Source organism: Ylistrum balloti, unplaced genomic scaffold (assembly GCF_031769215.1).
Source record: "Ylistrum balloti isolate Yb309-2 unplaced genomic scaffold, AGI_CSIRO_Ybal_v1 Utg369752, whole genome shotgun sequence".
Lineage (NCBI taxonomy): Eukaryota > Metazoa > Mollusca > Bivalvia > Pectinida > Pectinidae > Ylistrum > Ylistrum balloti.
The window spans coordinates 262,854-289,834 of record NW_026781955.1 but is presented as its reverse complement, the minus strand read 5'-3'; the positions used below and the strand labels follow the sequence as shown (position 1 = coordinate 289,834).

General features: G+C 35.0%; 2 protein-coding genes across 2 annotated transcripts in view; one reads left to right on the top strand and one right to left on the bottom strand.

Moving 5' to 3' along the window:
• On the top strand, window positions 1-1,281 carry LOC132543297 (neuronal acetylcholine receptor subunit beta-4-like). The gene has a single exon (XM_060206786.1). It carries the CDS (start codon window positions 1-3, stop codon window positions 1,279-1,281), a length of 1,281 nt encoding a protein of 426 aa, XP_060062769.1.
• Window positions 1,282-6,093: 4,812 nt separating this feature from the next.
• Window positions 6,094-26,981, bottom strand: part of LOC132543286 (tetratricopeptide repeat protein 37-like) — a 30,362-nt gene continuing 9,474 nt past the window's right edge. Inside the window, exons 15-40 of the mRNA XM_060206769.1 lie at window positions 26,118-26,170; window positions 25,702-25,809; window positions 25,221-25,305; window positions 24,592-24,623; window positions 24,057-24,157; window positions 23,125-23,227; window positions 22,496-22,687; window positions 21,419-21,633; window positions 20,665-20,726; window positions 20,054-20,110; window positions 19,859-19,927; window positions 19,422-19,496; window positions 18,501-18,642; window positions 17,533-17,698; window positions 16,992-17,119; window positions 16,665-16,788; window positions 16,067-16,241; window positions 15,771-15,947; window positions 13,062-13,170; window positions 12,545-12,673; window positions 11,639-11,736; window positions 10,791-10,999; window positions 10,450-10,510; window positions 9,197-9,330; window positions 8,056-8,191; window positions 6,094-6,601 (exon numbers count right to left, since the gene is read on the bottom strand). Coding sequence (XP_060062752.1) covers window positions 6,524-6,601; window positions 8,056-8,191; window positions 9,197-9,330; window positions 10,450-10,510; window positions 10,791-10,999; window positions 11,639-11,736; window positions 12,545-12,673; window positions 13,062-13,170; window positions 15,771-15,947; window positions 16,067-16,241; window positions 16,665-16,788; window positions 16,992-17,119; window positions 17,533-17,698; window positions 18,501-18,642; window positions 19,422-19,496; window positions 19,859-19,927; window positions 20,054-20,110; window positions 20,665-20,726; window positions 21,419-21,633; window positions 22,496-22,687; window positions 23,125-23,227; window positions 24,057-24,157; window positions 24,592-24,623; window positions 25,221-25,305; window positions 25,702-25,809; window positions 26,118-26,170 — 3,018 coding nt within the window. The 3' untranslated portion in view covers window positions 6,094-6,523. The remainder of the gene's footprint in view (window positions 6,602-8,055; window positions 8,192-9,196; window positions 9,331-10,449; window positions 10,511-10,790; window positions 11,000-11,638; window positions 11,737-12,544; window positions 12,674-13,061; window positions 13,171-15,770; window positions 15,948-16,066; window positions 16,242-16,664; window positions 16,789-16,991; window positions 17,120-17,532; window positions 17,699-18,500; window positions 18,643-19,421; window positions 19,497-19,858; window positions 19,928-20,053; window positions 20,111-20,664; window positions 20,727-21,418; window positions 21,634-22,495; window positions 22,688-23,124; window positions 23,228-24,056; window positions 24,158-24,591; window positions 24,624-25,220; window positions 25,306-25,701; window positions 25,810-26,117; window positions 26,171-26,981) is intronic.

The window sequence follows — 26,981 nt, the reverse complement described above, 5'->3', positions numbered from 1 at the left end:
ATGATCAGCAAACGGACAGTGATTGTTCAGTTGGTACTTGTATCCTTGGCAGAGGTCAGTCTTGCCCAAATTGGATCGGACTACAAAAAGTTACATAACGAGATATTTAACAAGCGTTCCTACCAGAAGTCCATTCTACCCCGCGTTAACAAAAACAGGCCGCTACCTATATTTTTTTCATTCTCTCTTCATGGACTCATTAGTCTAGAAGAGATTGAGGAAAAACTAACAACTATCGCACACCTGACGTTGGAATGGAATAACACGTTTATGTCGTGGGAGGAGGCTGACTTTAGTAACATCTCTTACTTTTACATGCCCCAGAACGATGTGTGGAAACCGGACATCTCTCTTCAAAATGGCTTTACAAAATTAAAAGAACTTGGCGATGACGTCATTTTGGTGAAAATACGGTCTTCCGGTGTAACAAAATGGAAACCGTTCGAAGTACTCGAAACCATGTGCGAGATTGATATAACAAAATTCCCATTTGATACACAAGTTTGCAAACTGGTATTCAGAATGTGGACAACAGAATCACAAGACTTGAAATTCGTATTAAGGGACCCCGCCATAAATCTGTTGTCTTACGAAGCCAATGGTGTGTGGGAACTCCGCTCCGCCACAATAGAACTCGTATTAGGACACGCGATCATCCTCTTAACACTGGACCGACGCCCCCAACATTACATGCTTACCCTAATATGTCCAATCATCTTACTTTCTGTCTTGAGTATATTTACTTTCATCATTCCTGTTAATAGTGGAGAGAAAATGGGATACAGTATGACAGTTTATCTGGCGTTTGCCGTTTTGCTGACCATATTCAGTTCTTCTTTACCCGTCAACTCTCGCACCACATCCTATTTGGCCGTGTATCTCATTATCCTAGTCATCAAGGGGACTTCAATCGTCATACTGACCGCTGTCCAGGTCCGAATTCATGATCGGCCCCAAAACATGGACGTGTCTCCGCGCATCCAACGATTCATCAGAATCACTAAGAGAGTAAGTTTCTGTTGTGGAAGCAATGCGGCAAAAAACAGGGTTAAAGATACACAGAAAATAACCCCCATGAGCAGGAAGTCGGATAACAATGCTCAATTACCACCAGTCTACATAGCGAAGGAGAAGTTTACGGAAAGTTGTGAATATGAAGCCAAGGTTGATGAAATATTTACCTGGGTCGACTTTTCTTCGGCTCTGGACAGATTCTGTTTCTGCTTCTTCTCTACAGTCGCTGTAGTTTTGGCAATGTGGTTTTTTATCTCTATTACATAAACGATTACAAAATAAATCCGCGATCTATTAAGTCATTTAGTGTTGTAAAGAGGCTGTGCATCAGAATACTTCATATAGATACACTTTTGAACAGTTGTTCCAATATTTAGAGATATCTAGACACTTGTATTCTGTGAGATACAAACGAAGAACGGTAACAAGAATATTACGGTAGTTTACAAGCGTAAATATTTGTTAAAAACGATATTATCTTTTAACAGAGACTAAGGATGTTTTAATGATAGTTAATTTATCAACTGCCCTGTTATCACGTTGTGTTTTTCTTCCTTTAGTGCTCTTCCACTTCCGGCAGTCCGGGAGACGGTTGATAGCTCATCCATTCCGCTCCTTATTGGATGTTACTTCCAAGCATTGTTAGAAAGTTTTTAAATAATACCTGACAAGCAAGAGAAGACGTTTATGAAAAATTTCGTGAATTGATAGCATTTCTATTCTGGACGATAACAAATTAAGGTTAAAACTTTTTTCCAACTTTATTTTTATATAAAAATATCAAAACAGAAAACCAATGAACTGACTGAAACACAATGGATCCGTCGTTGAGCAATACTTGTGCGGAAGTTTGCAAGGTTTATAGATGATATGACCGTAACGAATTTCAAAATCGACACATATTCTCAATAACAATTTAATTTTACATCTCTCATTATTAATTTCGTGCTTGTCATTCAACCGTGAAACTATCTAACGTTGTGTTCTTTGGATCTCTTGATTGATAACAAAATGAATTAAATAAATTCCTGTGATATTGATTGATAAAAAAGATATTACTTTTTTTCTGTATACCCGACAGGATCGACGCAACATTGGCAAAGCTACATGCATGCAGACCACACGGTTGCTTTTACTGATGAATTATTTTATACTAAATGTGACAAGTAAAAGTTAAAAATAAGCTATTTGAACAGATTTGTATCCAATAATTATTGATAATCTTTATAGTAAATAACAGACTGGTTCTTAAAAAAAATAAAATGGATTTCTGATATTCTCTCTTGAAAGACTTTTAGGTAGCTTTATACGAATCTTTCTCTTCCTTAAAAATCAGCAGAACAAACATAGTCTTCTTCTCTTCAGAAATAGCTATATATAGCTACATTATAACGATTGTATATTTATCACGGAGATTATATTTCGCGTTTGTCCAGGTCGTATAATTTCACGGGGAGTAAATTCGCATTTTTCAAGGACCTGTATATTTATGACGGGAATATTTCGCGTTTGTCCAGGTCGTGTATAATTTCATGGGGAGTAAATTTATGACGGGGATAATATTTCGCGTTTGTCCAGGTCGTGTATAATTTCACGGGGAGTAAATTCGCGTTTTTCAAGGTCCTGTATATTTATAACGGGAATAATATTTCGCGTTTGTCCAGGTCGTGTATAATTTCACGAGGATTATATTTCGAACAAGGTCACTCTTCCACTCACACCAAGCAGGAAATAAAGAGGTTGTGCTCTGCGGACATGGAGAATGGAAATAGAAGTCATCACGCTTATACAGCTTAGTAAAAACTGTTCCTGCTGATTTCATTTTAGGAAAAGATCAAGTTAAGCGGCTTATGTAGAAGAGTCTATCGTGTCCTTGATCTCAAATTCAGGTGAGTTTATAAGTTGGAAATAGTAATTATTAAATATCTTATTTATCACAGACAAGACATCATCAAAATATCTGAAAATGAAATAAAGGGATTCCTCAGGGTCTTTGTGACCTGTTTTGACATGAACTTCGAGCAAGTCAGCCAAACGAGGAGTACAGCTTGTTCCCACATGTAAATAGTCTGTTGGAAGATCTTTCTTCTTTCGTATATTTTCTTTGATTTGTACACATTTTCCACAAAAAATCCTTCATATTTCACACCTTTATATCTGTATACCCGTTCATCTTTCTTTGAAAAGAATGCTCTCATATCAAGAACACAAATGCATTCCTCGGTTTGGAAAGGAGTGTGGTAGTGTACAGAGTGGACAAATCAAACGTTCTTAATGACAATTTACACCCGTTTTCTTCAATATTGAGACTGAATAAAAATTATGTTGATATTTAGAAAATGTAATTATTGAGACTTACAGACAACTATTCAATATTTCCTAACTTATTAACTTTAGCTATTGTATATATGTATTTAAAATCTATTTGTTGTAATATTCTGTTATCGTGTGTATTAATTATTACTTTTTAAATAAAAGAAATTAGAAAAATATAGAAGATTTCAAAACATGCACATTGTACAATTCTTTGATTAGTCTCAGACTAAATGTCCCAAACATTGTATACACATATATTTTCAGAAGATGCTTTTCTACCCATGGAAAAAAACGAGTTTCGTTGTATGAAAAGTTTCTGATTTAAAAGAGTCTACCGCGTTCTCAATTTCCAATATCGGATGACATAAACGATGGAAAATGGTCAATAAATTACATCATCAACTTAACACAAAATTGAATGACTTTGTACTCTTGGTTTTATTAACCTTTTACTTAAATTATATCAGGTTAAGACGATAAAGAAATTGACACTGTTGATTTCCAGAGGTATGCAAATAACTTGAGAATTGTTAAAAATATCTGATAATGTCTCTATTTGTTCAGTTGTATATTTCCACGGCCATTTATAACATAGATAATCCTTTGTAATAAAAACATTTTATACCGTTCATGTCGAACTCGCGGAAACGCAAATATATTAGACTAATTAAACAGCGTCTACCCTGAATTAAAACAATCCAAAATTTAACAGCGATTTAAAACTTTCTGAGGTAAACTTTATATATGAAATTATTTAATCGTGGACATTTATTTTATATGTAAAACCTAGCCTACTTTTAGTTGCTTATATAAGCATGAATGACTGTTGAAAAGAAGTTGTTAACGTAACATTTTATTCAGGCAATGACTATTCTTTGTTAGAAATTTTATTGTAGAATATTTGATGATCAAATGTTGAGATAACCAAACAAGCATGGGTAAATATTTGACGCTCGCACTTTCAAAAGTTCCTTTCCCAAATATGAAATTTATGTTAGTTATCAGTTTACGGCAGATAGCTTTTGTTTTTTACATCTATGCACGATATCCATCTTCTTTCATTTCTCATATTGTTTGATTCACGACTTTTGTGAAAAAAAGGAACGAGGTAGGTAGTCTGAAGTGCAAAAAACCAAACGCATCTATGGAAGACAGATTTTTAGAAGCAAATTATCAAGATTGATGGTAAAAACAGGCTATTGGTATTGGGAACCAGCTGTGTCCCTATCTTGGCCTACATACTTTGGTTTTCATAAGAGGCTGAATTTATCTAAGAGCTTATCAAAGCAGGTCGCAAAGACCTTGCCAATTCGTTTAATCTCACTTTAACTTTTAGATATATTTATGATGTCTTTTCTTTATACATCATTTATATCCACCAGTAAAAACGACAAGTTAATAGCAACATTATCATAATCCTACCTCAAATTCAATAAAACGTGGGCAAAATATGAACAAAAGAAAGATTTAAACAGAAACTCCTGAAAAAGTACAAGAATAAGGTCTGGTGTTCCAGAAGAGTAAGCGTATTCTGCTTAATCGACTATTCCCACCATGTTTACTTGGATATCAGAAATGACAGACACTTCCAACCAACAAGGACAGCTTTCCACCAAGCTGCATTAGAGAGGTAATTTCAATTATACATGTTGTTTTCATGTCGCATTGGTTCGATTTTTAAGGGCTTGTTTCCAATATCACGATTTTTGAGTAAGCTGTTCACAGCTGACTTTAACTCACGACACAGCACTTTAAAGTATTCAAAATCTCATTAGGAAGTTTCCTAATGCAATAAGAAGATGTATGTAAGCATATATAATGTGGTTCCTCAGATTTGGATGGGACATTTCTTACTTTGATTTACTGGGATCAATGAAGATTTACAGTGTACATGGAGGTTGTTGTTTGTTGTTGATAAAGCAGTAGACGCTCACCCATCTGGAACACCTGGTCGTATTCTTGTATTTTTTTTTCTCTGTGAACATCTTTCTAGTGTTCATATTTTGCTCTAGTTTAATCAAATTTGAGTTAGAATAAAAGATTTTGTCAACATGTTGGTATTTCTTTCTTGTAATTTAAGCTCTTCTCGGTTCTTCAAAATGTACAGTACATCAATTCCACTCCTGGAATATTCAGTATCGTAAACAGGTTGTAACCTTGATTTCGTAATAATAAGAATGGAAGAAGGAAACTTTCACAAAGGTTTGGTTGAAAAACCAAAAGTCAAGCCAGCAACAAAACATTGTTTATAGATTCTTTTCCAGTTGGTTAATCTGATATAAACAAGGGAAAACCCATATCCTCAGATATAACAGTGATTTTATGAATTTTGGTAAATTAACTGTTAATTACAACATATAAAATCGCTTCTTTTCACAGTTATATTGTTAAATGTAATTTCCAAGTAAATTCAGAAAGTAATTCTGTCAAATTAATGCACATGCTTTAATACAGTTGTTTTCTGTCCCTGCCGAATACAGTAAAATATATGTGTAAGGTGTATTCTGACAATGGCAGTGCTAGTTGCAGGATAAAGTTATTTTCTTTAGATTGTGCTCCAGCAATAATGAATAAGTGAGGCTGGCTTCATTACTAAGTAATAAAGGTCATTGTAAATTACATTTATAGAACACAAAATTGACGCACACACTAATTTTCTAAAAATAATTAAAGTTTCAGAAAAAAAAAATATGGAAATGGAGAAAATTGGCAATTTTCCAAATTTTATGGGTGGAGGGTAAAAATAAAATGTTACCATTCTTAAATATGCAAATTTTAATGTGTCCATGACAACATCATTATAACAATAGAAACAGCAACATTGACATTACCTATCAATAAACACAAACACAGACATCATTACTCATCTGGGATTAAACACTTATCATATAAAGAATCTGTAACAGGAGGTTTTTAGCACTGCTCAATAACTGCACTGTGCAATCATATCTTAAGTAACAATGTCCTTGTAAATTGTCATAAAATTTTATCAATGAAAAAATACCATTAAACTTTACTCAACCGATAAGTATTCCAAGTATTCATGCATTACTGTAGTTTGTATAACAACTGCAACAACTATCAGAAGGTCTATTATATATACAATCTGTACTCTAACAATGTACTCTTTGTTTTTTAGGATTATCAGAAAAATCATCCAGCATTATTAACACATTCGGTCCATAGAGACTCGTCACTTGCTGCTAGAGAGAAAACGGTAGAAATTGAGAGCAGCAACATCTCCTTCCACTTCTGCTTCTGTCAAAAGTTTCTACAAAAAAACAAATAAAACAATGCAGTATGCATAAAGAATCATGTATTTTAAGTACTGTTGTCCACTTATTAAATATACTGATGTTAATAACTGTTTGTTCACCATTTATCAGACATGAGGTAAAATGAGATTCTTTTCAAATAAATACTAATTAATATAATTTTTCTTCTACGAAAATTTCATGTCCAAACACATTTTATAGGAGAAATTTTATTGAGCAATTTCTGAGTTGTGTCAAAAACATGTCTTGCCTTTCAAGCAAATATGTAAATCTGCTGGTAGCTGCTTTAGTAGTAGGATGGGTTTGGCAAAAAAATTACTATTAATGTTATCAATTTTATTTGACATTGCGTTACTGTTAATGATGTTGGTAACTTTGGTAGGTACAGTACAGACAAGTGTATATACTAAACATAGCAAGTATTACACATATAATGATAGTATGGTTCTTCATCAGAACTGGTTAAAAATATTGAAAAACAAGACTAAGAGCTAGCAGAATGTCAAATATTCATTACAATTTGTACATATTTGAGGAACAGGTGTTGTGACTTGTCCACCATCACCAAGTGTATATATCTATTTATATGTAATAAGATTACTGGTTAAAATGTCATTAAATACATACAGAATGTAAAAAAGTACTAATCAATCATTTTTATCAAAAATATTGGTCTGATAATGTAGATGCATCTTAAAGAAAAACAATATTTGTTATATATTTGTGGTGGACTTTTTTAATTAAATGATTGTGTAGCAAACAAGGACTTTTTAATTACATTGCTTACCAACAACATAATGTAAATCGTGTAGCAGTTACATAAAGCATTGTGTATCTACATTGCAAAGCAAGTAAAATTCCTAAAAAGAATATAATATTTCGGCTGGAGTTAGACAGGGCTTTAAGTTGGGTCATTTCCTGTATAAATAAGATCTCAGTGGCCTAGCAATAGTGTACTGCACTTTAGTTTTAGGTGATACAGGCAAACACCATCTTTTATTAAGATATCTTTAAATGGGTAGAAATTCATTGCCTCCACAAGAAATTATTGGAAGAGCCAGAGGAAGACCAGAAGAAGTTGTATTAAAACACCATGTCTCCTCCCTTTTGAAGAGGAGACATAATAACAGACACTTAGGATTTAAAGTCCAGTATTCTAATAATCAAAATTCTTTATTTCAATGCATTTCTGACATGTAAGGTAAAATATGATCATAATCTATTCTAAATATCGCTCCAGACTTCCCATTATAAATTTACCAATTAAAAATATTTTAATTAAGTAACTACAGTTCTCTCTATTTGTTAATACAATTTACATACATTTGTCAAGGTTATCTGACTGATATCAGGGTATAGCAACATATGACTGCAGATGGAATTCAATTGTTGTTATTTACTGCTTTTTCAAGGGCTTACTTCAATATACACATCAATATACTGTACCTACCTTGAGTGCTTCTGACTCTTTGCTAGGGTTGTATATGAGTTTGATGAGAAGACATCTTGCTATGGAGACTTCATCACCTTTATCTATTTGTAGATGTCTTCCCTCGCTTACTTTCACTACACAGTGCTTGGTAAGCCTAAAATCACAAAGTCTTCTTACTTAGGGATGATTTTTAAACATTCAAAATGCAACACAAAAATATATTGGTATTAAACACTCTGGTGGTAGAACATCAGTCAGTGTCATGTTGGGAGTCTTTACATTTTTGTCATGAAGTCAGAGTTTTCATACTACCGTAATGTATCTTTAAAAAATCATGTAGTGCAAAGGTCTATCTATAAAACTCTTTTATTTCAATATCAGACAAGAACCAGAGAGTTGGGTCATACACCATTTACTATACTTAGACTGTTCAATCTATTGTCTTTACATATGCCGACAAAGACCGACCAATCACTGCCATGTTTTAAAGTAATATGCATGTACAGATGTTAAACACTAACCAATCACTGCTCTGTTTTAGAATAATGATAATGCATGAAGAGGTTAAACATCAACCAATCACTGCTCTGTTTTAGAATAATGATAATGCATGAAGAGGTTAAACATCAACCAATCATTGCTCTGTTTTAGAATAATGATAATGCATGAAGAGGTTAAACATCAACCAATCATTGCTCTGTTTTAGAATAATGATAATGCATGAAGAGGTTAAACATCAACCAATCACTGCTCTGTTTTAGAATAATGATAATGCATGAAGAGGTTAAACATCAACCAATCATTGCTCTGTTTTAGAATAATGATAATGCATGAAGAGGTTAAACATCAACCAATCATTGCTCTGTTTCAGAATAATGATAATGCATCAAGAGGTTAAACATCAACCAATCATTGCTCTGTTTTAGAATAATGATAATGCATTTAGAGGTTAAACATCAACCAAAGTAGACCATTTTATTGAACTATCGCTGTCTAGACAAAGCTTCTGGTTTCACTTAATATGTTCACTAGAAGCTACCAAAGTGAGTTGGCTTTTACTACAGCAGAACAAAAGTAACCATTAAATGGTGTCAACTGTCCAAACCAGCCCTTTATGTGGAGCCTGGACAGCTGTGTAGTCATGGAAACATTTATGTACCTGGGATTGATTGTCAAATTGGCTGCTGCAAGGATCAACATTACTGGGAGACAGTGGGAGTCTAACATTTGTACTTCTGTCACGGCCTTCTTCAATGTCTCCTCAAAATCTTTGTTATCCTGTAGACCAGTCCTCTATTTGAAGATAAAAGTTGTGATATCAGTTGTGGACAAAGTTACAGAGAACCATAACACAGAAACATCCTCATTCTTATGATGACAAAATCAAGGACAAGACATTGTGATTGTGAATGAAGTTTTGACAATAATACACCAAAATTTCCTCAAAACAACTAATTTACATCTTACACACACTTGTGACAATGATTGTCTGATAATCTCCTCTAATTGTGAGAATATAGACACCTATATACACACTGTCTTCCCTTGATAAAACAAATTAGTGTTTCTGAAATGGATTATGGTATTTTCATTATCTTCCACCATAAGACAATAAAATAAAGATGTATCCAGGAGAGGATGTGGGTCATGAGGAGGGTATAATGGAGAGAGGGTATAATGGGGAGGGTATAATTGGGAGGGTATAATGGAGAGAGGGTATAATGAGGAGAGAGGGTATAATGGGGAGGGTATAATGGGGAGGGTATAATGGGGAGGGTATAATGGGGAGGGTATAATGGAGAGAGGGTATAATGAGGAGAGGGTATAATGGGGAGGGTATAATGGGGAAGGTATAATGGGGAGGGTATAATGGAGAGGGTATAATGGGGAGGGTATAATGGAGAGGGTATAATGGGGAGGGAATAATTGAGAGGGTATAATGAGGAGAGGGTATAATGAGGAGAGGGTATAATGGGGAGGGTATATTGGGGAGGGTATAATGGAGAAGGTATAATGGAGAGAGGGTATAATGAGGAGAGGGTATAATGGGGAGGGTATAATGGAGAGGGTATAATGGAGAGGGTATAATGGGGAGGGTATAATGGAGAGGGTATAATGGAGAGGGTATAATGGGGAGGGTATAATGGGGAGGGTATAATGGGGAGGGTATAATGGAGAGGGTATAATGGAGAGAGGGTATAATGAGGAGAGGGTATAATGGGGAGGGTATAATGGAGAGGGTATGAAGGTGTACAGTGTGAGACAATACCATCTGTAAGTATGTAAGAGAGAGCAGTGTATACATATTAAGGACATTAAATCATGTATATCAGCCTTTCTCCAGAATAGTGATAAATTTATTGTAGGCACTCTTAATCACTTACTGATGGTTACAATAATAGACATAGTTACCTTTGCCTGCTTGTACATGTAATATACATGTAGTACTTTACACACAAAGTCAATTCTCCTTCTGAAAATAGGAAGTCAGAAATGTCTGTGAAATATATAATAAACAAAGAAACAAAAACAACTTTACATATGGTCAGAAAATTCAAAATCTTAATTATTCTTTATCACAACAGAGACAATACCAGTAAATAAAAAATCAAGTGTCACGGTTTAGTGTTAAGATCAGCTTGTCACTTTAATGTGTGCTCCTAGTGGTGTTTTCCGTTGACACTACTCCATGTGTATGTTTCTGTCAATTAAAGTGACAGATATATATTATCTACACCATTGTCTTTCCTCACCCGCTGTCCTTCTGATCCTCCTCGCCCAAGATATCATTCAGGTTTACTGTGACTCCTTCCTGTTCACACGTCTCCAACAAAGCCTCAAGAAGAAAGGTGTTATCTCGTGACTGCAGCAGATGTTCTGACATGGCCCCTATGTCTCCATTTATTACCGTTTCCATGATCAAAGCAAAATCCACCAGATCCTGATCTTCACAATTCTTTAACTGAATATCAATTGATTTCCTGTTACACCATAATTCACCAATAACTTTTTTAATTTCTTAAAAATTGTGACTCAGAGTTCAATTCTTCATCTCCTTCATATTACATAAAATTTTGTATGTAAAATTTCAGCGGACTACTTTTCCTACATAATGTACATACAATACACATACTTTATGTACCAATCAGATTTGATGGGAAGTATCTCAGTTTTCATACTTTTACAAAAACTTCAGTTTCCAAAAAAAAAAAAAAAAAACATTTAGAAAATACTGTATCACACAAATGCTCCTCCTTTTGTGCATATAAGCAGTGTTGCATTTAAAGAAGATTTCAAACTAGCTTAATACGGTAAGGTATAGAAGGAGATGTTATGATAAAACGGGGGAAATATTAACCAAATTTGTTGAAATTTTCTCAAAATATGACATTGATTCTGAATGAGACAGGACAGACATAGGTAACACTGTTCGGCTCCCCCTTACTTTATAATGTTGTGCACAAAATGACTGTCGATAATAAGTGTGATTGTGTATTCATTGGCCATTAATTTACATAAGCAGTGCTTGCCTTACACAACATAAACCAGATCCAGATATGAAATACACATATACATATCATATAGATATCACAGAACTCACCTGGCAAAGTAAGTCTGCTGCTTCATCAACTCTTCCAGACCCAACAAGGGAAACAACTTTCTGTCTTTTACACCAACAAGTCAATGAGCTTGGAGCTTCTGATGAAAACAAAAAAAAAATTCCAAGTGCTATTTTAAGAAACATTTTTTTTTCAATCTTTAAAGACGTATTTTGATATCATGATTTTTTATCAATAATACCTTTCCATAAGTAAAGGTAATCTTTGTTTTGAAATCTAATCTTCAAGCTTGTAAGTATCAGGTTTTTTAACATACAACACAGTTTAATGTTCAATCAAGTAAAAAAAGACTTTGTGCATTATCTAAATATGTAGAAATATAAAATCCTAACAGCAAATACATTTAGTTCAGCTATCACTTTCAAGCCGAGTTGCAACTGTTTTTAATGTTTTGGGTACAACAATATGACATAACAAAGTGAGGAACATAAAGGGAGATAACAACGTTAATAATGGTAAAGAGACATAAATTATTTTGAGTTAACTGGTATTTTGAAAAGTTTAGAAAAAAAAAAAAAATAAAAAAACTTCCTCTTTGCATAAACTTATCATATGCTAGAAAATGTTATTGATAGTTAAATGTAATTATAATGTTGATTATATATATATCATTCAGTCAATAATACATAAAACTAGAAAATGTCTATAAGACATAATTGTTCCCAATTCTATAAAGAAGCCAAGAATATGATTATAAGGGGTAAACCTTGATGTTATTATTCTGTAGGGTAAATATGAACCGAATTTTGCTGGAGGTTTTCAAGATATAACATTAACTCGGAACATGGGATGCAGCAGGGAATGATGGACTGATATAGGTAACACTATAAATCCCCTCCATAAAAACAGTGGTACATAAATCAAGTTTCATGTTAGAACTTTTATACCTGTGAATGTTGACGAGATCCAGTTGAGGTAAAGGAGGGTAAGTTTACTGAGTTTGTCAACCTTGTCATCGTGGAACACAGAGTGACTATGGAGAGCTGCTGTCAAGTTACACCAGTTCTCCATCTGGGCTGTAATGAGAAATCCATATTGTTGTAATAATTTTCAATTACTTATTTAACCAATTTTTAAAGGTCAGATATATGAATTTAAGCAAGATCCTATTAACTGGTAGAAAGATCTCACATTTTATCATCTATTAATAACGGTGACACTGATCATAACCTTTAATGTTACTTTATCCTATACTAGTTAGTCAAAATTTCCATCAGAATGTGAAAGCTGGGTGACAAAAACTACTTCAAAATGTTCTTAATTATAATCAAATGCAACCTATTTGAACAAGTATCAATTTCTATTGCCAGTCATATAAAACTTCAAACCAAATTGGCCTCTACTTGAGCCAACTCAAACTGGTAGTAATAGGAATAAGATATACCCCTGTTTTTACAACTGTACCTGGATTCAGATGTACTGCTCTCTGGGCACTGGACAATATCCCATTTCTTTTGGTCCGACTGTGCTGTCCACCAGCTAACTGACCACTGGTCACCAGCTTCATTATATCCTGAAAACAGAATAAAAAATCTGTTCAAAATTTAAAACTTAACAAAATTTGGCAAAAAAATATAGGGTATGATTAAAAAGAAACATTACAACAACATGGCAAATTACATCATGTCAGGAACATAGAGTGATCAAATTTACAAAGAAGTTGTGTTATTTAGATGGTAATTATCATCACTTACATAACCATATAATCATATCCTAAACAACAGCAAAATTACAGTGGACTAAATTAAATTGAAGTTGAGTGAAGGGTGAGGTCTTGACTTACACGTAAAGAGTTAAGAGAATGGTGACTTTGTCTTATAGGTAAAGTTGAGTTAAGGGAGTGGTGACCTTTACATACAGGAATGGTTGAGTTAAGATTGAGTTAACGGAGTGGTGACCTTAACATACAGGAATTGTTGAGTTAAGGATGTGGTGACATTAATGTACAGTAATTGTTGAGTTAAGGGAGTGGTGACCTTAACAGACAAGAATTGTTGAGTTAAGGGAGTGGTATCCTTAACGTACAGGAATTGTTGAGTTAAGGGAAGGGTGACCTTAATGTATAAGAATTGTTGAGTTAAGGGAAGGGTGACCTTAATGTATAGGAATTGTTGAGTTTAGGGAAGGGTGACCTTAATGTATAGGAATTGTTGAGTTAAGGGAAGGGTGACCTTAATGTATAAGAATTGTTGAGTTAAGGGAAGGGTGACCTTAATGTATAGGAATTGTTGAGTTAAGGGAAGGGTGACCTTAATGTATAAGAATTGTTGAGTTAAGGGAAGTGTGACCTTAATGTATAGAAATTGTTGAGTTTAGGGAAGGGTGACCTTAATGTATAAGAATTGTTGAGTTAAGGGAAGTGTGACCTTAATGTATAGAAATTGTTGAGTTTAGGGAAGGGTGACCTTAATGTATAGGAATTGTTGAGTTAAGGGAAGGGTGACCTTAATGTATAAGAATTGTTGAGTTAAGGGAAGGGTGACCTTAATGTATAGAAATTGTTGAGTTAAGGGAAGGGTGACCTTAATGTATAAAAATTGTTGAGTTAAGGGAAGGGTGACCTTAATGTATAAGAATTGTTGAGTTAAGGGAAGGGTGACCTTAATGTATAGAAATTGTTGAAGGGAAGTGTGACCTGTACCTTAATGTATAGAAATTGTTGAATTGTTGTAGTTGTTGAGTTTAGGGAAGGGTGACCTTAATGTATAAGAATTGTTGAGTTAAGGGAAGTGTGACCTTAATGTATAGAAATTGTTGAGTTTAGTGACCTTAATGTATAGGAATTGTTGAGTTAAGGGAAGGGTGACCTTAATGTATAAGAATTGTTGAGTTAAGGGAAGGGTGACCTTAATGTATAGAAATTGTTGAGTTTAGGGAAGGTTGACCTTAATGTATAAGAATTGTTGAGTTAAGGGAAGTGTGACCTTAATGTATAGAAATTGTTGAGTTTAGGGAAGTGTGACCTTAATGTATAGAAATTGTTGAGTTTAGGGAAGGGTGACCTTAATGTATAAGAATTGTTGAGTTAAGGGAAGTGTGACCTTAATGTATAGAAATTGTTGAGTTTAGGGAAGGGAAGGGTGACCTTAATGTATAAGAATTGTTGAGTTAAGGGAAGTGTGACCTTAATGTATAGAAATTGTTGAGTTTAGGGAAGGGTGACCTTAATGTATAGGAATTGTTGAGTTAAGGGAAGGGTGACCTTAATGTATAAGAATTGTTGAGTTAAGGGAAGGGTGACCTTAATGTATAGAAATTGTTGAGTTTAGGGAAGGGTGACCTTAATGTATAAGAATTGTTGAGTTAAGGGAAGTGTGACCTTAATGTATAGAAATTGTTGAGTTTAGGGATTGTTGAGTTGAAGGGAAGTGTGACCTTAATGTATAGAAATTGTTGAGTATAGGGAAGGGTGAAATTGTTGAGTTAAGGGAAGGGTGACCTTAATGTATAGAAATTGTTGAGTTTAGGGAAGGGTGACCTTAATGTATAAGAATTGTTGAGTTAAGGGAAGTGTGACCTTAATGTATAGAAATTGTTGAGTTTAGGGAAGGGTGACCTTAATGTATAGGAATTGTTGAGTTAAGGGAAGGGTGACCTTAATGTATAAGAATTGTTGAGTTAAGGGAAGGGTGACCTTAATGTATAGAAATTGTTGAGTTTAGGGAAGGGTGACCTTAATGTATAAGAATTGTTGAGTTAAGGGAAGTGTGACCTTAATGTATAGAAATTGTTGAGTTTAGGGAAGGGTGACCTTAATGTATAGGAATTGTTGAGTTAAGGGAAGGGTGACCTTAATGTATAAGAATTGTTGAGTTAAGGGAAGGGTGACCTTAATGTATAAGAATTGTTGAGTTAAGGGAAGGGTGACCTTAATGTATAGAAATTGTTGAGTTTAGGGAAGGGTGACCTTAATGTATAAGAATTGTTGAGTTAAGGGAAGTGTGACCTTAATGTATAGAAATTGTTGAGTTAAGGGAAGGGTGACCTTAATGTATAAGAATGGTTGAGTTAAGGGAAGGGTTACCTTAATGTATAGGAATTGTTGAGTTAAGGGACTGGTGATCTTTATGTACAGGGATTGTTGAGTTAAGGGGTGTGGTGACATTGACTTACAGGTGATGTTGGATCTAATGAGTTGACTATCTGTACACAGTTGGTAGCAGCAGACACTGCTGTGGTGTTCCGACAATGAGTGATAAGGACAGACCCAAGAAGGCGCCACAGATCCACTTGGTCAGGATACTTATGAACACACTGCTGGACAAAGTTTTTAGCTGCTTGTGGATTACCCTACAGATAAATAATTACATCATGTAAATCAAATTGTGATGATACCAAACTAAAATATTTGTTCCAGTCTGATTTACACACATTTTATCATATTACTAGTCAAACACTAACAGTTTTACCTCAATAACAGCATTAGCTGTAGACATCAGGTGAGCAATGTCAGACTGACTAGTTGATCCTGTTCCTGCCAAAAGTTCCTGAAGGACTGCCAAGGTCAAGGTTATGTCTGTCTGTAAAATCCCCAGGGCGCACAGAGCCAGAAGGCCCATTCTGGAGGGTGGAGTCATCTGGGAACTGTGAAATCATACAGTAGATGAATTTCTACATTATCATCCATATTCATGAAGTTGTAATGTCAGACATATAACAAAATTGCATAACAAAAACATCCAAAGGCAGAGTGACTGAACAGCAGCCTTACACATCCACTCCTCCTCTGATGAAAATGAAGTTGATCATGCAGTCCATATCATATAAAAATATAGAAAATATAGGTCACTGTGACCTTCATACCAAGGCATAAACAATTTGTCGACATCATCAATGTTGTTGGATGAAACAGTAACAGAATAAATATAAAATGGAATCAAAAAGATAAATACAGAATAGACAGAATAGACAGAATAGGTAACACTAATATTCTCTCCCAAATTTTGAGAGATATCAAAACAATTATCTCCGCTGAATCCTTTTTCCTCAATAAGAACATTGACAAACCTTTGGAAGAGGATTGACTTTGTTGTTTCAAGGTCTCCAGCTGTGTAGTGGACCATTCCCATAGCAACAGACACCTGTGATTGTTCTTCCTCTGTTTCAGCAAGGGTGTGGGCAGTGGAGTACACTTCAGGCCAAAAAGAAGTTTCATCACTTAATACATGCATGCAACTTATCTCTATCTTTCAATATAATATATTTTGAGGGTCATAAGGATTCAAATAATATCACTTTTTTCAATGTGACAAATTAACTTTGAATGTAAAAAGAAAGTAAATGATAAAATATTTCCCATCAGAATTAAAGTCAGGTTTCTAATAAAACATCTACCTAGGATACTGTCTGCATACCGCCCAGCCTTGTGCAATGCTAAACCTTTGTTACACAAGTCCTCCAAGGTTACAAGGTCATCCACAAGGTCATACTGTGCTACAGCTTCCTGATACTGTTGATTTTTGCTGAAAATACAAAGTTATGTGTTGGCGTTTACGACTTATTACAGAATAACTTATTACAAAATAAATAGTCTTGTGGATTTTCTGAGTTCTATTTATCTAATGAAATTAAGCGACAACAATATAATGAAAAAACTAGAAAATGTCTGTAAGACATGAATGCCCCCGCCCCCCCCATGTGAAATAATAGTGAAAGGTCCGAATGAAGTTGTTAGGTGGTATATACTGATTTGGGAGGGGACGGACGGACATGGGCAACGCTATATGCCCCCGGCCATAAATGGCGGGGGCATAAAAAGAAATAGGAAGTTAAACCCCCCAAAATATATTATTTTACAGTAATCAACAAAGACACTTTTGTCATGCATTCACTTTTATTCTGATGCTTTCTGATCTCTAAGACTACAGACACCCACCAGAGAATGCGAGCATAGTTGGTCCTGATTTCCTGTCTGTGGGATGTGCTGTCATCACACAGCTCTAGAGCAGAACAAAGAGAATGAGCAGCTAACTTGTATAATCCTTGATGCTCCAATAGCAAGCCATACATGTTGTATGCAGTAGGGTTGGTTTTCTCAACATCTAAATATCACAAGAAAAAAATAATAATATCTGAATATAAAATGTACTGTCTACAGACTTTAATTTAAACAGACTTCGTTAGATTGCGCAGACTTCTGAGGTGCCATGATCTTTACATCAAACAAATTTTATTGCCATTATTTAATTCCTCTCAGTTTACCATCGAATATATATTTTGTTACTATAGAATTATCACTTGTGACTTCCAGCAAGTTTTCAAACAACTTTCAAAGTATTTTTTTTGTATCTAAGATAGGTGTAAATACAAACATATATATATAACAAATGTTGTTATTCATTTGCCTCTGCTTGGGATCGAACCCAGGACCCATGGGTTCTAGCTAGTCTGACACTGAACCAACTGAGCTACAGTTGAGAAAAGTCCTTTCTAGCTGTGTGGTATATTGTAGCTAGTATTTACCAGAGTTACACACTCTCATTCCAGGAAAGAAATTGTCCTCAAGTTTCCAGGGATTACAAGAGAAGATGCTTGTGAAAGTAACACCACATATTATTCCTGAGTTTCTACATGTGCACAAATGTAACAGAGGTCATTATCTATTTCAATCTCTGCTAGGATTCAAACCCAGGTCCAGTGGCTTCTATTAGATGTTTAACTGATCGAGCTACAGAGAAGTTCTCCCTAGTCGAACGGTATATTGTGACTAGTATTTACCAGGGTTACATATGGATTTATTCTTTCCCAGATAAGAATTTAAGAATATCTCAAACAGGTCTAAATAGTCTATTTCTACTTTCACATTCCAACAGTATTTTGGAATCATTATAAATATTTCAGTACCTAGATATTTGGCCAAAGCATCTGAGGCTGCAGGTATGGCGGCCATTTGCTTGATGGAGTAGCGGAACAGTTCTGTATTATGTTTACTCTTGTCCTTGAGCATGGTACATACCCAGCTGGCATACCCTGTGGCTCCCTCTACCTGATAACAAAATTACATAAAGGGAAATGAGCATTATGTATTTATATGCTACAAAATGCGTAAACATTTAGGTCAGTTTTGCTAAAGCAGTTGAAAGGGTTGGACGAGCTGAACCTGAAAGAACATGATAGGTACTGACAGACTGAGGCACAAGATATTTGAGAGGGCCAGTCTTGCCTGTATGAAAGTAACGGTCACAAACACCTTAGAAACATTATGATATTCAGTACAGGTTAAAATGGAACATATTTTATTGTTGAATCATTGTTTGATATTTGACAGATAATGATACATTTTTAGCTCTGCCCATAACATTTCTGGTACATGTGTATTTGTTTAGGGTGGAATTTATTCGTGTCATCTCGACCGTTTCAACCTAAAAATGCAAAAGTGGCTTTACAGATCAAATTATCTTCAATCTACTTTATGAAACAAGTGTTAGTTTGTAATATATAAGTTATATATAAGTTTTATTGCTCTTGTATTGAGTGATGTTTTTGGTGACAAGCTTGATAAAAACACTGCCCACTTTACCAGTCAGTTATGACTAGTAAACTGTGAGTACACTAATGTAAGGTGTAGCCAGAGGACTATCAACAGAAATATGAATCAGGATACACATCAACAACATGTGTATGTGTAAAATTTGAAGCGATGATATCTCACTAATTGTATATTAATGGAACCTGTATCTATTGTGTAAAAATAAAGTAAATCTTATCACCTACATCAAGAGAAACAAAAATTTATTTTCAATCTCTGGTCAAGTAAGATCTTACGTGATTGGCCAGTTCATTGGTGTGTCTGAACAAGTCCATTGCATCTTCATGTCCAACTGTCTCTGCAATCAGGGCCTAAAAATTGATTTGGAGAAATTTCATCTCAATATCAAATAAAATTTCCATAAAATAATTTAGAATTTGAATCCTTAGACCCCTGTTTCACGAATCTTCCTTAACATAGGGAACTCTTGATTACCATAGAAAAGCATGATGTAAGTTAAGTAAAAACTGAAATTTTTGGAAATTTTCCTATGTAATGCTTTCCTTAGTGAAATTTGAAGTTAATGAAAATCATAAAAATGTGGCCCTGCTCAAATGTCAAAAAATAGGTACAAATAAATGTGATTGCTAATGGCTTATTAGCCCTGTGTTATAATTCTGCAAAACTATTCACTATCTCGGTAAGAACCGAAGGGTAGTTTATAAGTACTTACCTGGCCAATCCAGCAGGCAACATAGGATGGCTCTAGACTCTGGGCAGTCTTGAAGGCATCATGAGCAAGCTGTGGTAAAAACCATTACACAGTAAATAACACTACATATGTACCAATGAAAAAAACAAAACATACAACAATTACCCACAGAAATTATCTGTTTAGGAAAGATGGAGGGACTATCAAAGATCTTACCTCTATGTTGCTATTCTTAAAATAAAGAGTCGCCAGGTTAGACCAAGCAACGACATTCTGAAAATAGATATAAGGTCTTAATACAAAAATGTTCATCAAAGATTATGATTATGTTTATGTAACAATATTATTATTTGAGGTAAAATATAATCCCCAAGGGCTTCAATTTCACTATTGTGAAACTTCATCATCTTTTCATCACAGAGTATATCAGGTTTATAAACAATAGCTGTTTAGGTTTTGTAGATAAATAGTGAGTTTTCTGGAACAGACTATTGTTAGGATTTTAGTGGTACTAAATCTCTGTTTAGGTTTTGTAGATCAATAGTGAGTTTTCTGAAACAGACCATTGGTTAGGATTTCAGTGGTACTAAATCTCATGATGAATGCATCAGCTTAAACCTGAGCTAGACAATATCACAACCATACTACAATGTGTCCATCAGGTATTTTGGATATCCCTATCTTACAATCCGACACATGAAAGAGTCTGTGATTTATAAATTATGACAATAAACTACTTGAGAAAATAAACAACAGTTTGGTAGAAATATCATTCAACTATGAGTGCCTAAATCATAAAAACGTGTAAAGATTTCAATTTATCTTACATTTGGTTCAGTCTGTATTGACTTGATAAAACAGTGCTGGGCCTTATCTGGGGTGTAAAATCCTGCAATCAAACATACATATATATTAGGCAACCTACAAACAATGACTTGAGAAATTTTTTAATGTGTTAGCAGGTCTCCCCTGATACAATGCTTATTTACAGCTCATAATAAAAAAAATAACATCCCTGTTTACATCAATACATCTGTTATGTTGATGACTGAAACAGTTTTGGATATATATGTCGAGAAATGAAATTATTTCATCTCTGAACATATCTGGAATTCACCATCTTTCTCTTACTGAGAGTATACCAGTTCTTTTACTTGTGTATCTAATACCTTCATACCAAATAAGGCCTACATGCAATTTATATGTATGCAGAAGTGTACATTTTCAGATTTTGAGTACCTTCTATTGACAAGTACTTGTGAAACTTCACAAACCAAATTTTGATAATTACACATAATTTTCAATAGTTCTTTTTCTTTTGAAGCCAGACTAGTTGAACCATACACACATTTAAACAAAATCTAAAAGTTTATGTTATAGTTAATTTGTACATTTACAGTAATTTGAGACCCCCAGTGCTTGAATCTGTTTGTGTTCATTTCAACAAAAATCTTTAACAGTACAGAATAAAATAATAAAGATATTTTGTATTTTGTCAAATTTACCACTTACAAGCCGACTATAGCAAAATTTTTTCACCTGCTAAGAAGTAACACCACAGTACCACATCAACAAAATTACCATTTGAACAGAATACCCTTCCAAGAGCATTCCAGTGTAAATGATTTTTAGGATCAATTGTCAATGCTTTCTTCAGAGCATTTACAGATTTTGTGGACAGAGTGGCAATCACATCCGACTGTGTTGACTGCTGTGATTGGTAGAAAAAATTGAGTCCAAGGTCATGCCATAATGAGGCACATTCTGGAAGGACCTTCAACGCTCTGCCATAGCACCTGGAAAGAAAGAAATGGTTACGTTTTTTTTGTTTTTCATTCTAGTGACGGAACAACAGACAAACAACATAAGAAATCGATACAATAAAGATTTCAATTTTAAAGAATTTTTTTCCTGTAACTACCACATATCAAAATTTGATTAGTTTTTACTATTCTGAACAATAAAGCATACCTTGCCTGTTTGCCAGAACAAGGGTCTTGTCCAATCCTTTACTACATACAGTCCCTTTACAACTTCTACTTCACCTTCAACCCCAGGTCTGTGTTGGCTGTGATCTACCTCATCTACCTAGCCCCTATCTATAGGGCCTATGTTCGTTCTGATCTACCTAACCCCTATCCCCAGGGTCTGCTGGCTCTGATCTACCTAGCCCCCATCCCCAGGGGATGTGTTGGCTCTGATCTACCTAGCCCCCATCCCCAGGGACTGATGGCTGTGATCTACCTAGCCTCCATCCCCAGGGGATGTGTTGGCTCTGATCTACCTAGCCCCCATCCCCAGGGGATGTGTTGGCTCTGATCTACCTAGCCCCCATCCCCAGGGGATGTGTTGGCTGTGATCTACCTTGCCTCCAGCCTTCGGGTCTGTGTTAATTGGCTCAGTATTACAAATCTATATCTGACCTCTCTACTGGCCCCAAGGTCTGTGTCTGCTCTATATCACGTACACCATACAGTACCTTTATTTCACCTACCTAATCCTGCAGCTGTAGGCTTTGTGCCAGCCCTATGAAATTTACTTCACGACCTAGCTGCCTCATTCTGTGGGGGGTGTTATTCTTTTACTATACCTATGTGACTTACCTATCTGAAGTTTTTTTCTCAGTCCTGTGTGCCAACAGTACTCCAATCTACCTACCTAGCCCCCAACTCCAGGGTCTGAGTGAGGCCTATCTTAGATGTTCCTGAGGTACACGTCTCTCCTGCCCTTGCCACCAGTTTATTATCCACAGTGAAGCTGAAGTTTTTGGGTGCCAGGCCATGGATCAGTGTACAGGCATCTCCCATTAACTTCCACAGACAGGACATGTCAGACCGATGACCTGCTGCTCTGTTTAAAAGTTACAGATATCATACTATAGAACAAATAAAATCATAAAGCATTTTCTATCACACATAATCAACAGACAGAATTAAACAAAAGAAAAATTCTTTTGCCTTTATATTTGGCACTCTTTTTCATTAAATAGCGTTAGGTAAAATTTTTGCACATTTTTTGTTGGTACAAAAATAATGTACCAAGATACTAGATTTGATGCCTAACAAGATCCTCTCCTTCCACTCACCAAAATATATATGTAATGCTTCATGTATCTTCATTTATTGTAAAAGAGCATAATACAGTATTGTCAATCAATTCTGTTAACATCTTCTGTACAATGTCCGCATTCCATTTACACAATAGTTACATTTAAATAGCACATGGGTTTGATTTTTTTTTTGCTTTGTCCCAAATGTTTATCATTCCTTGTTCCTCTGGTTCCTTACCTGGTCAGGAATAGTAGCGCATCCTCACAATTTTCTCGGGCACGACCATAGAAACTTTGAGAAAGGTGATTTCTAGCCAGTAATAAGTATGTCTCCCCAACACCTGTGTACCAGGTAAACATTACAAAATTGTTATTGAAAAAAGATTTCATGAAAAAAAATGAGGAAATTACATAAACTTCTAAACGTCTACCTTTTCATAATTTCTTCAATTCAAACTGTTGAAACAGAACCTTTACTATGCAATTAAGTTGTAATTTTGAGTATGTCAATTAAGTTGTAATTTTGAGTATGTCAATTAAGTTGTAATTTTGAGTATGTCAATTAAGTTGTAATTTTGAGTATGTCAATTAAGTTGTAATTTTGAGTATGTCAATTAAGGTGTAATTTTGTGGATGTCAGTAAAAGAAATGTTGGTGTGAGATGTAAACAAGAAAGAGCTTAATCAAGTGTAAAATATTTATTCTGGAACTGGCCCCTGGGATCCTTCACATGTTTATGATTCAAAGTAAGGAGGTAGTCTGATTGCAAGGCAATGATACAGTAACTGTAAGTGTACTTAATTCTATGCTATCAAATGTAAGCACATTGTCAAGTTTTGGTAAAGCAAGAAATTCATTTATCACAGGACAATGATATAATGATTAATGTACTTAATTTAGTGCAGTCCAATTCTTGCCCATTATTGATTCTGGGAAAACTAGCGCAATGAGGAATTTGCACGTCAACAATTATAATATACAACATACAGACACTGCAATTACTGTAATTCTACTTAAGTGCAACATGTGCACCATAAAACCACTAAAATGACAGTTAATATATATGTTTACAGTACATAACATCTGTGGTATTTCTACTGTTACTGCAATGAATATCTGTAGGCTTATAACAAACAGGGACTTAATACAGTGTAACTAAATGATAATCACCTTTTAAAGCAGGTACATAGTTGGGCGAACGTTCTAGGATAACCTTGTACTCCACAATGGCCTCCGTATATATACATAGAGTCTGTTTGATAGCTGCAATCCTGGGGAAAAGACGAAAACTTAAAACTGTACTACAGATTGACAACAGCACAGAATTTAAACTGTTACTGATTATGACAAGTAACAGTTCAAGATTGCAAATACTTTTCAATAATCAAAATCAAAATTTATTTTCTTTGGCCATTTCTTATTCTAAGAAATAAATAATCTTTGTCCTAGTTTTTCATCGCAAATGATTTTTTTCTCAAGGTAGCAACACTCAAAGGTTGTAATGCTTACTTATAACTTGATCCTCAAAGGACCAAATTAAAGTCCAGTTCTCAATGATAAATAACCCTGAGGAATTTATCCATAACAATAATGTAGATCTTGTTGATATGGTTTACAGAAATATATAAATACTAACTGGCCCTAAATAACATAGATTGTTGATAGTCCAAAAAACACAACACAGAATACACTCATTAGTACTTACTGATATAGACAATACAAGGAACTAGGATCCAGCTGAAATAAAAAGGAAATGAAAGATACCTCTTACTCATATATCAATAAACATGAAGTAACAAAGATTTTGGTGAATCAAATTTAGAGTCAGAGCTAGCCCTGCTTCTGAATTGACTCTTTGACCCCAGTGCATATATCTAACATTAGAAAATATAAAAGTGTTTCCATGCTTCTTTTCATAATATTTTTGTTGTTTTTAAAACTGATTTTATTCTATCATTAAGGTCACCAATGATAAGGATTTATACAGGCTTTCCTGAAGATCAATGAACTCAAGTTCATGTACAATACATTTTCGGGAAAGAAAGGAATTGAAAGTTTTTGCTTTTAACAATATGTAGACCAGTATCAGAATATACACTATTTCTCTTACCACTGAGGCCTTGAAGAAGGCCTTCAGGGCATCAGTAAGACTGCCTCTGTATAAGTAGGACTCATCCACAAACTCCAACACATGACTCTATATAAATGATCACATGACTAACCTCTGAGGCTTTGGTGAAAGCCTTTAGGGCAGCAGTAAGACTGCCTCTGTGTAAGTAGGCCTCAGCTAAACACTCCCACACATGACTCTATAAAAATTATCAAATGACTAACCTCTGAGGCTTTGGTGAAAGCCTTTAGGGCAGCAGTAAGACTGCCTCTGTGTAAGTAGGCCTCAGCTAAACACTCCCACACATGACTGTAACAAACACAAAGCACTTTAATTCACTTCAAACAGCTAATGTATTTGTATTTTTTTTTCATTTATTGAAGTAAAGTGACCATAATTTTTTTAATAAAAAAATTTCAAATAAGAAAAATTAGATGATCATTATGTGAGTTTCAAATATAAAACCAAATGACAGTGTTATGTTCATATTATCAAAGTTGTAACTTAAACTTTGATGTCTTTCTAGATTTAGGTCAGCTACAAAGTGACAACTGGATCAATTCAAGGGTTGAATATTGGTAAGCAAGGATACAATTTCTAGAGGGTGATAAAAAAGTGGTAGTCCTGGGTATTATATATAACTGTCAAACAAAAAAATTAGACAATCTGCATAGGAACTAAGCAGTCAATCACTTTAGTACTTACTTGTCTTTGGGGTCAGCCCTCAGTGCTGACTGGAAACTGGTGATTGCCACAGATGGACTGTCGCGGTTGACTTGGTACAGCCCCAGTCGTAACCATGCCCACTTAGCACTATCAATGACAAACAACACAGTTTCATGAAGCTTTCAACTTTAGCACAAACCTACATCCTTGTAATGCAGTGAACTTATCAACTACTGAAGAAAAAAAACAGGTTTTCATCATCATACTGTGTTTCTATTTAATATCATAACTTCTTTACTTTAATCAGAGTATAGTGAAAATCGTAGACCAATATCATATTAGCAAAATCTATTCTTACACTTGTAACATCTATTGAGCCAGTGGATCACTCACTATAGCCTCTATCATTACTCACTGAGAATTGGACTACACTCTGTGACGATGTTAATACTTACCTTCCAGCACTAGCTTTAGATGTAACAGAGACAATGATATTATGGGCATCCTCCTGAAAGAGATTAATACACAAAAATACACTATCAAAATATTCTACTTTCTTCTGATGTCATGTTTCATGTTACTCAATTTTTTTAATTCGATAAAACACCCAATTTCTCATGGGGACTTGCCCCTAAAGCTTGCCACTATAAGAAATCTAAAAAAGAGTCTGCTTTAAAGCAAACCTCCAAAATAACTTGTCCCACAGGAAACCTTCCAAAAAAGGCTGTCCCACAGGAAACCTTCCAAAACAGACTGTCCCACAGGAAACCTTCCAAAACAGACTGTCCCACAGGAAACCTTCCAAAACAGACTGTCCCACAGGAAACCTTCCAAAATGGACTTTCCCACAGGAAACCTTCCAAAATATCCTGTCCCTATGGAAACCTGCCAAAATATCCTGTCCCTATGGAAACCTCCAAAACAGCCTGTCCCTAAGGAAACCTTCCAAAACAGACTGTCCCACAGGAAACCTTCCAAAAAAGGCTGTCCCACAGGAAACCTTCCAAAACAGACTGTCCCACAGGAAACCTTCCAAAACGGACTTTCCCACAGGAAACCTTCCAAAATATCCTGTCCCTATGGAAACCTGCCAAAATATCCTGTCCCTATGGAAACCTCCAAAACAGCCTGTCCCTAAGGAAACCTCCAAAACAGCCTGTCCCAAACGGAAACCATCCAAAATAATCTGTCCCAAAGGAAACCTCCAAAACAGCCTGTCCCTCAGGAAACCTAAAACAGACTGTCCCTAATGAAATCTCCCAAACTATCCTGTCCCTAAGGAAACCTAAAACAGACTGTCCCTAAGGAAACCTTCCAAA

Bases quoted from the DNA above. Each gene is read 5' to 3' on its own strand.
- LOC132543297 (XM_060206786.1), top strand. From the start codon at position 1: ATGATCAGCAAACGGACAGTGATTGTTCAGTTGGTACTTGTATCCTTG.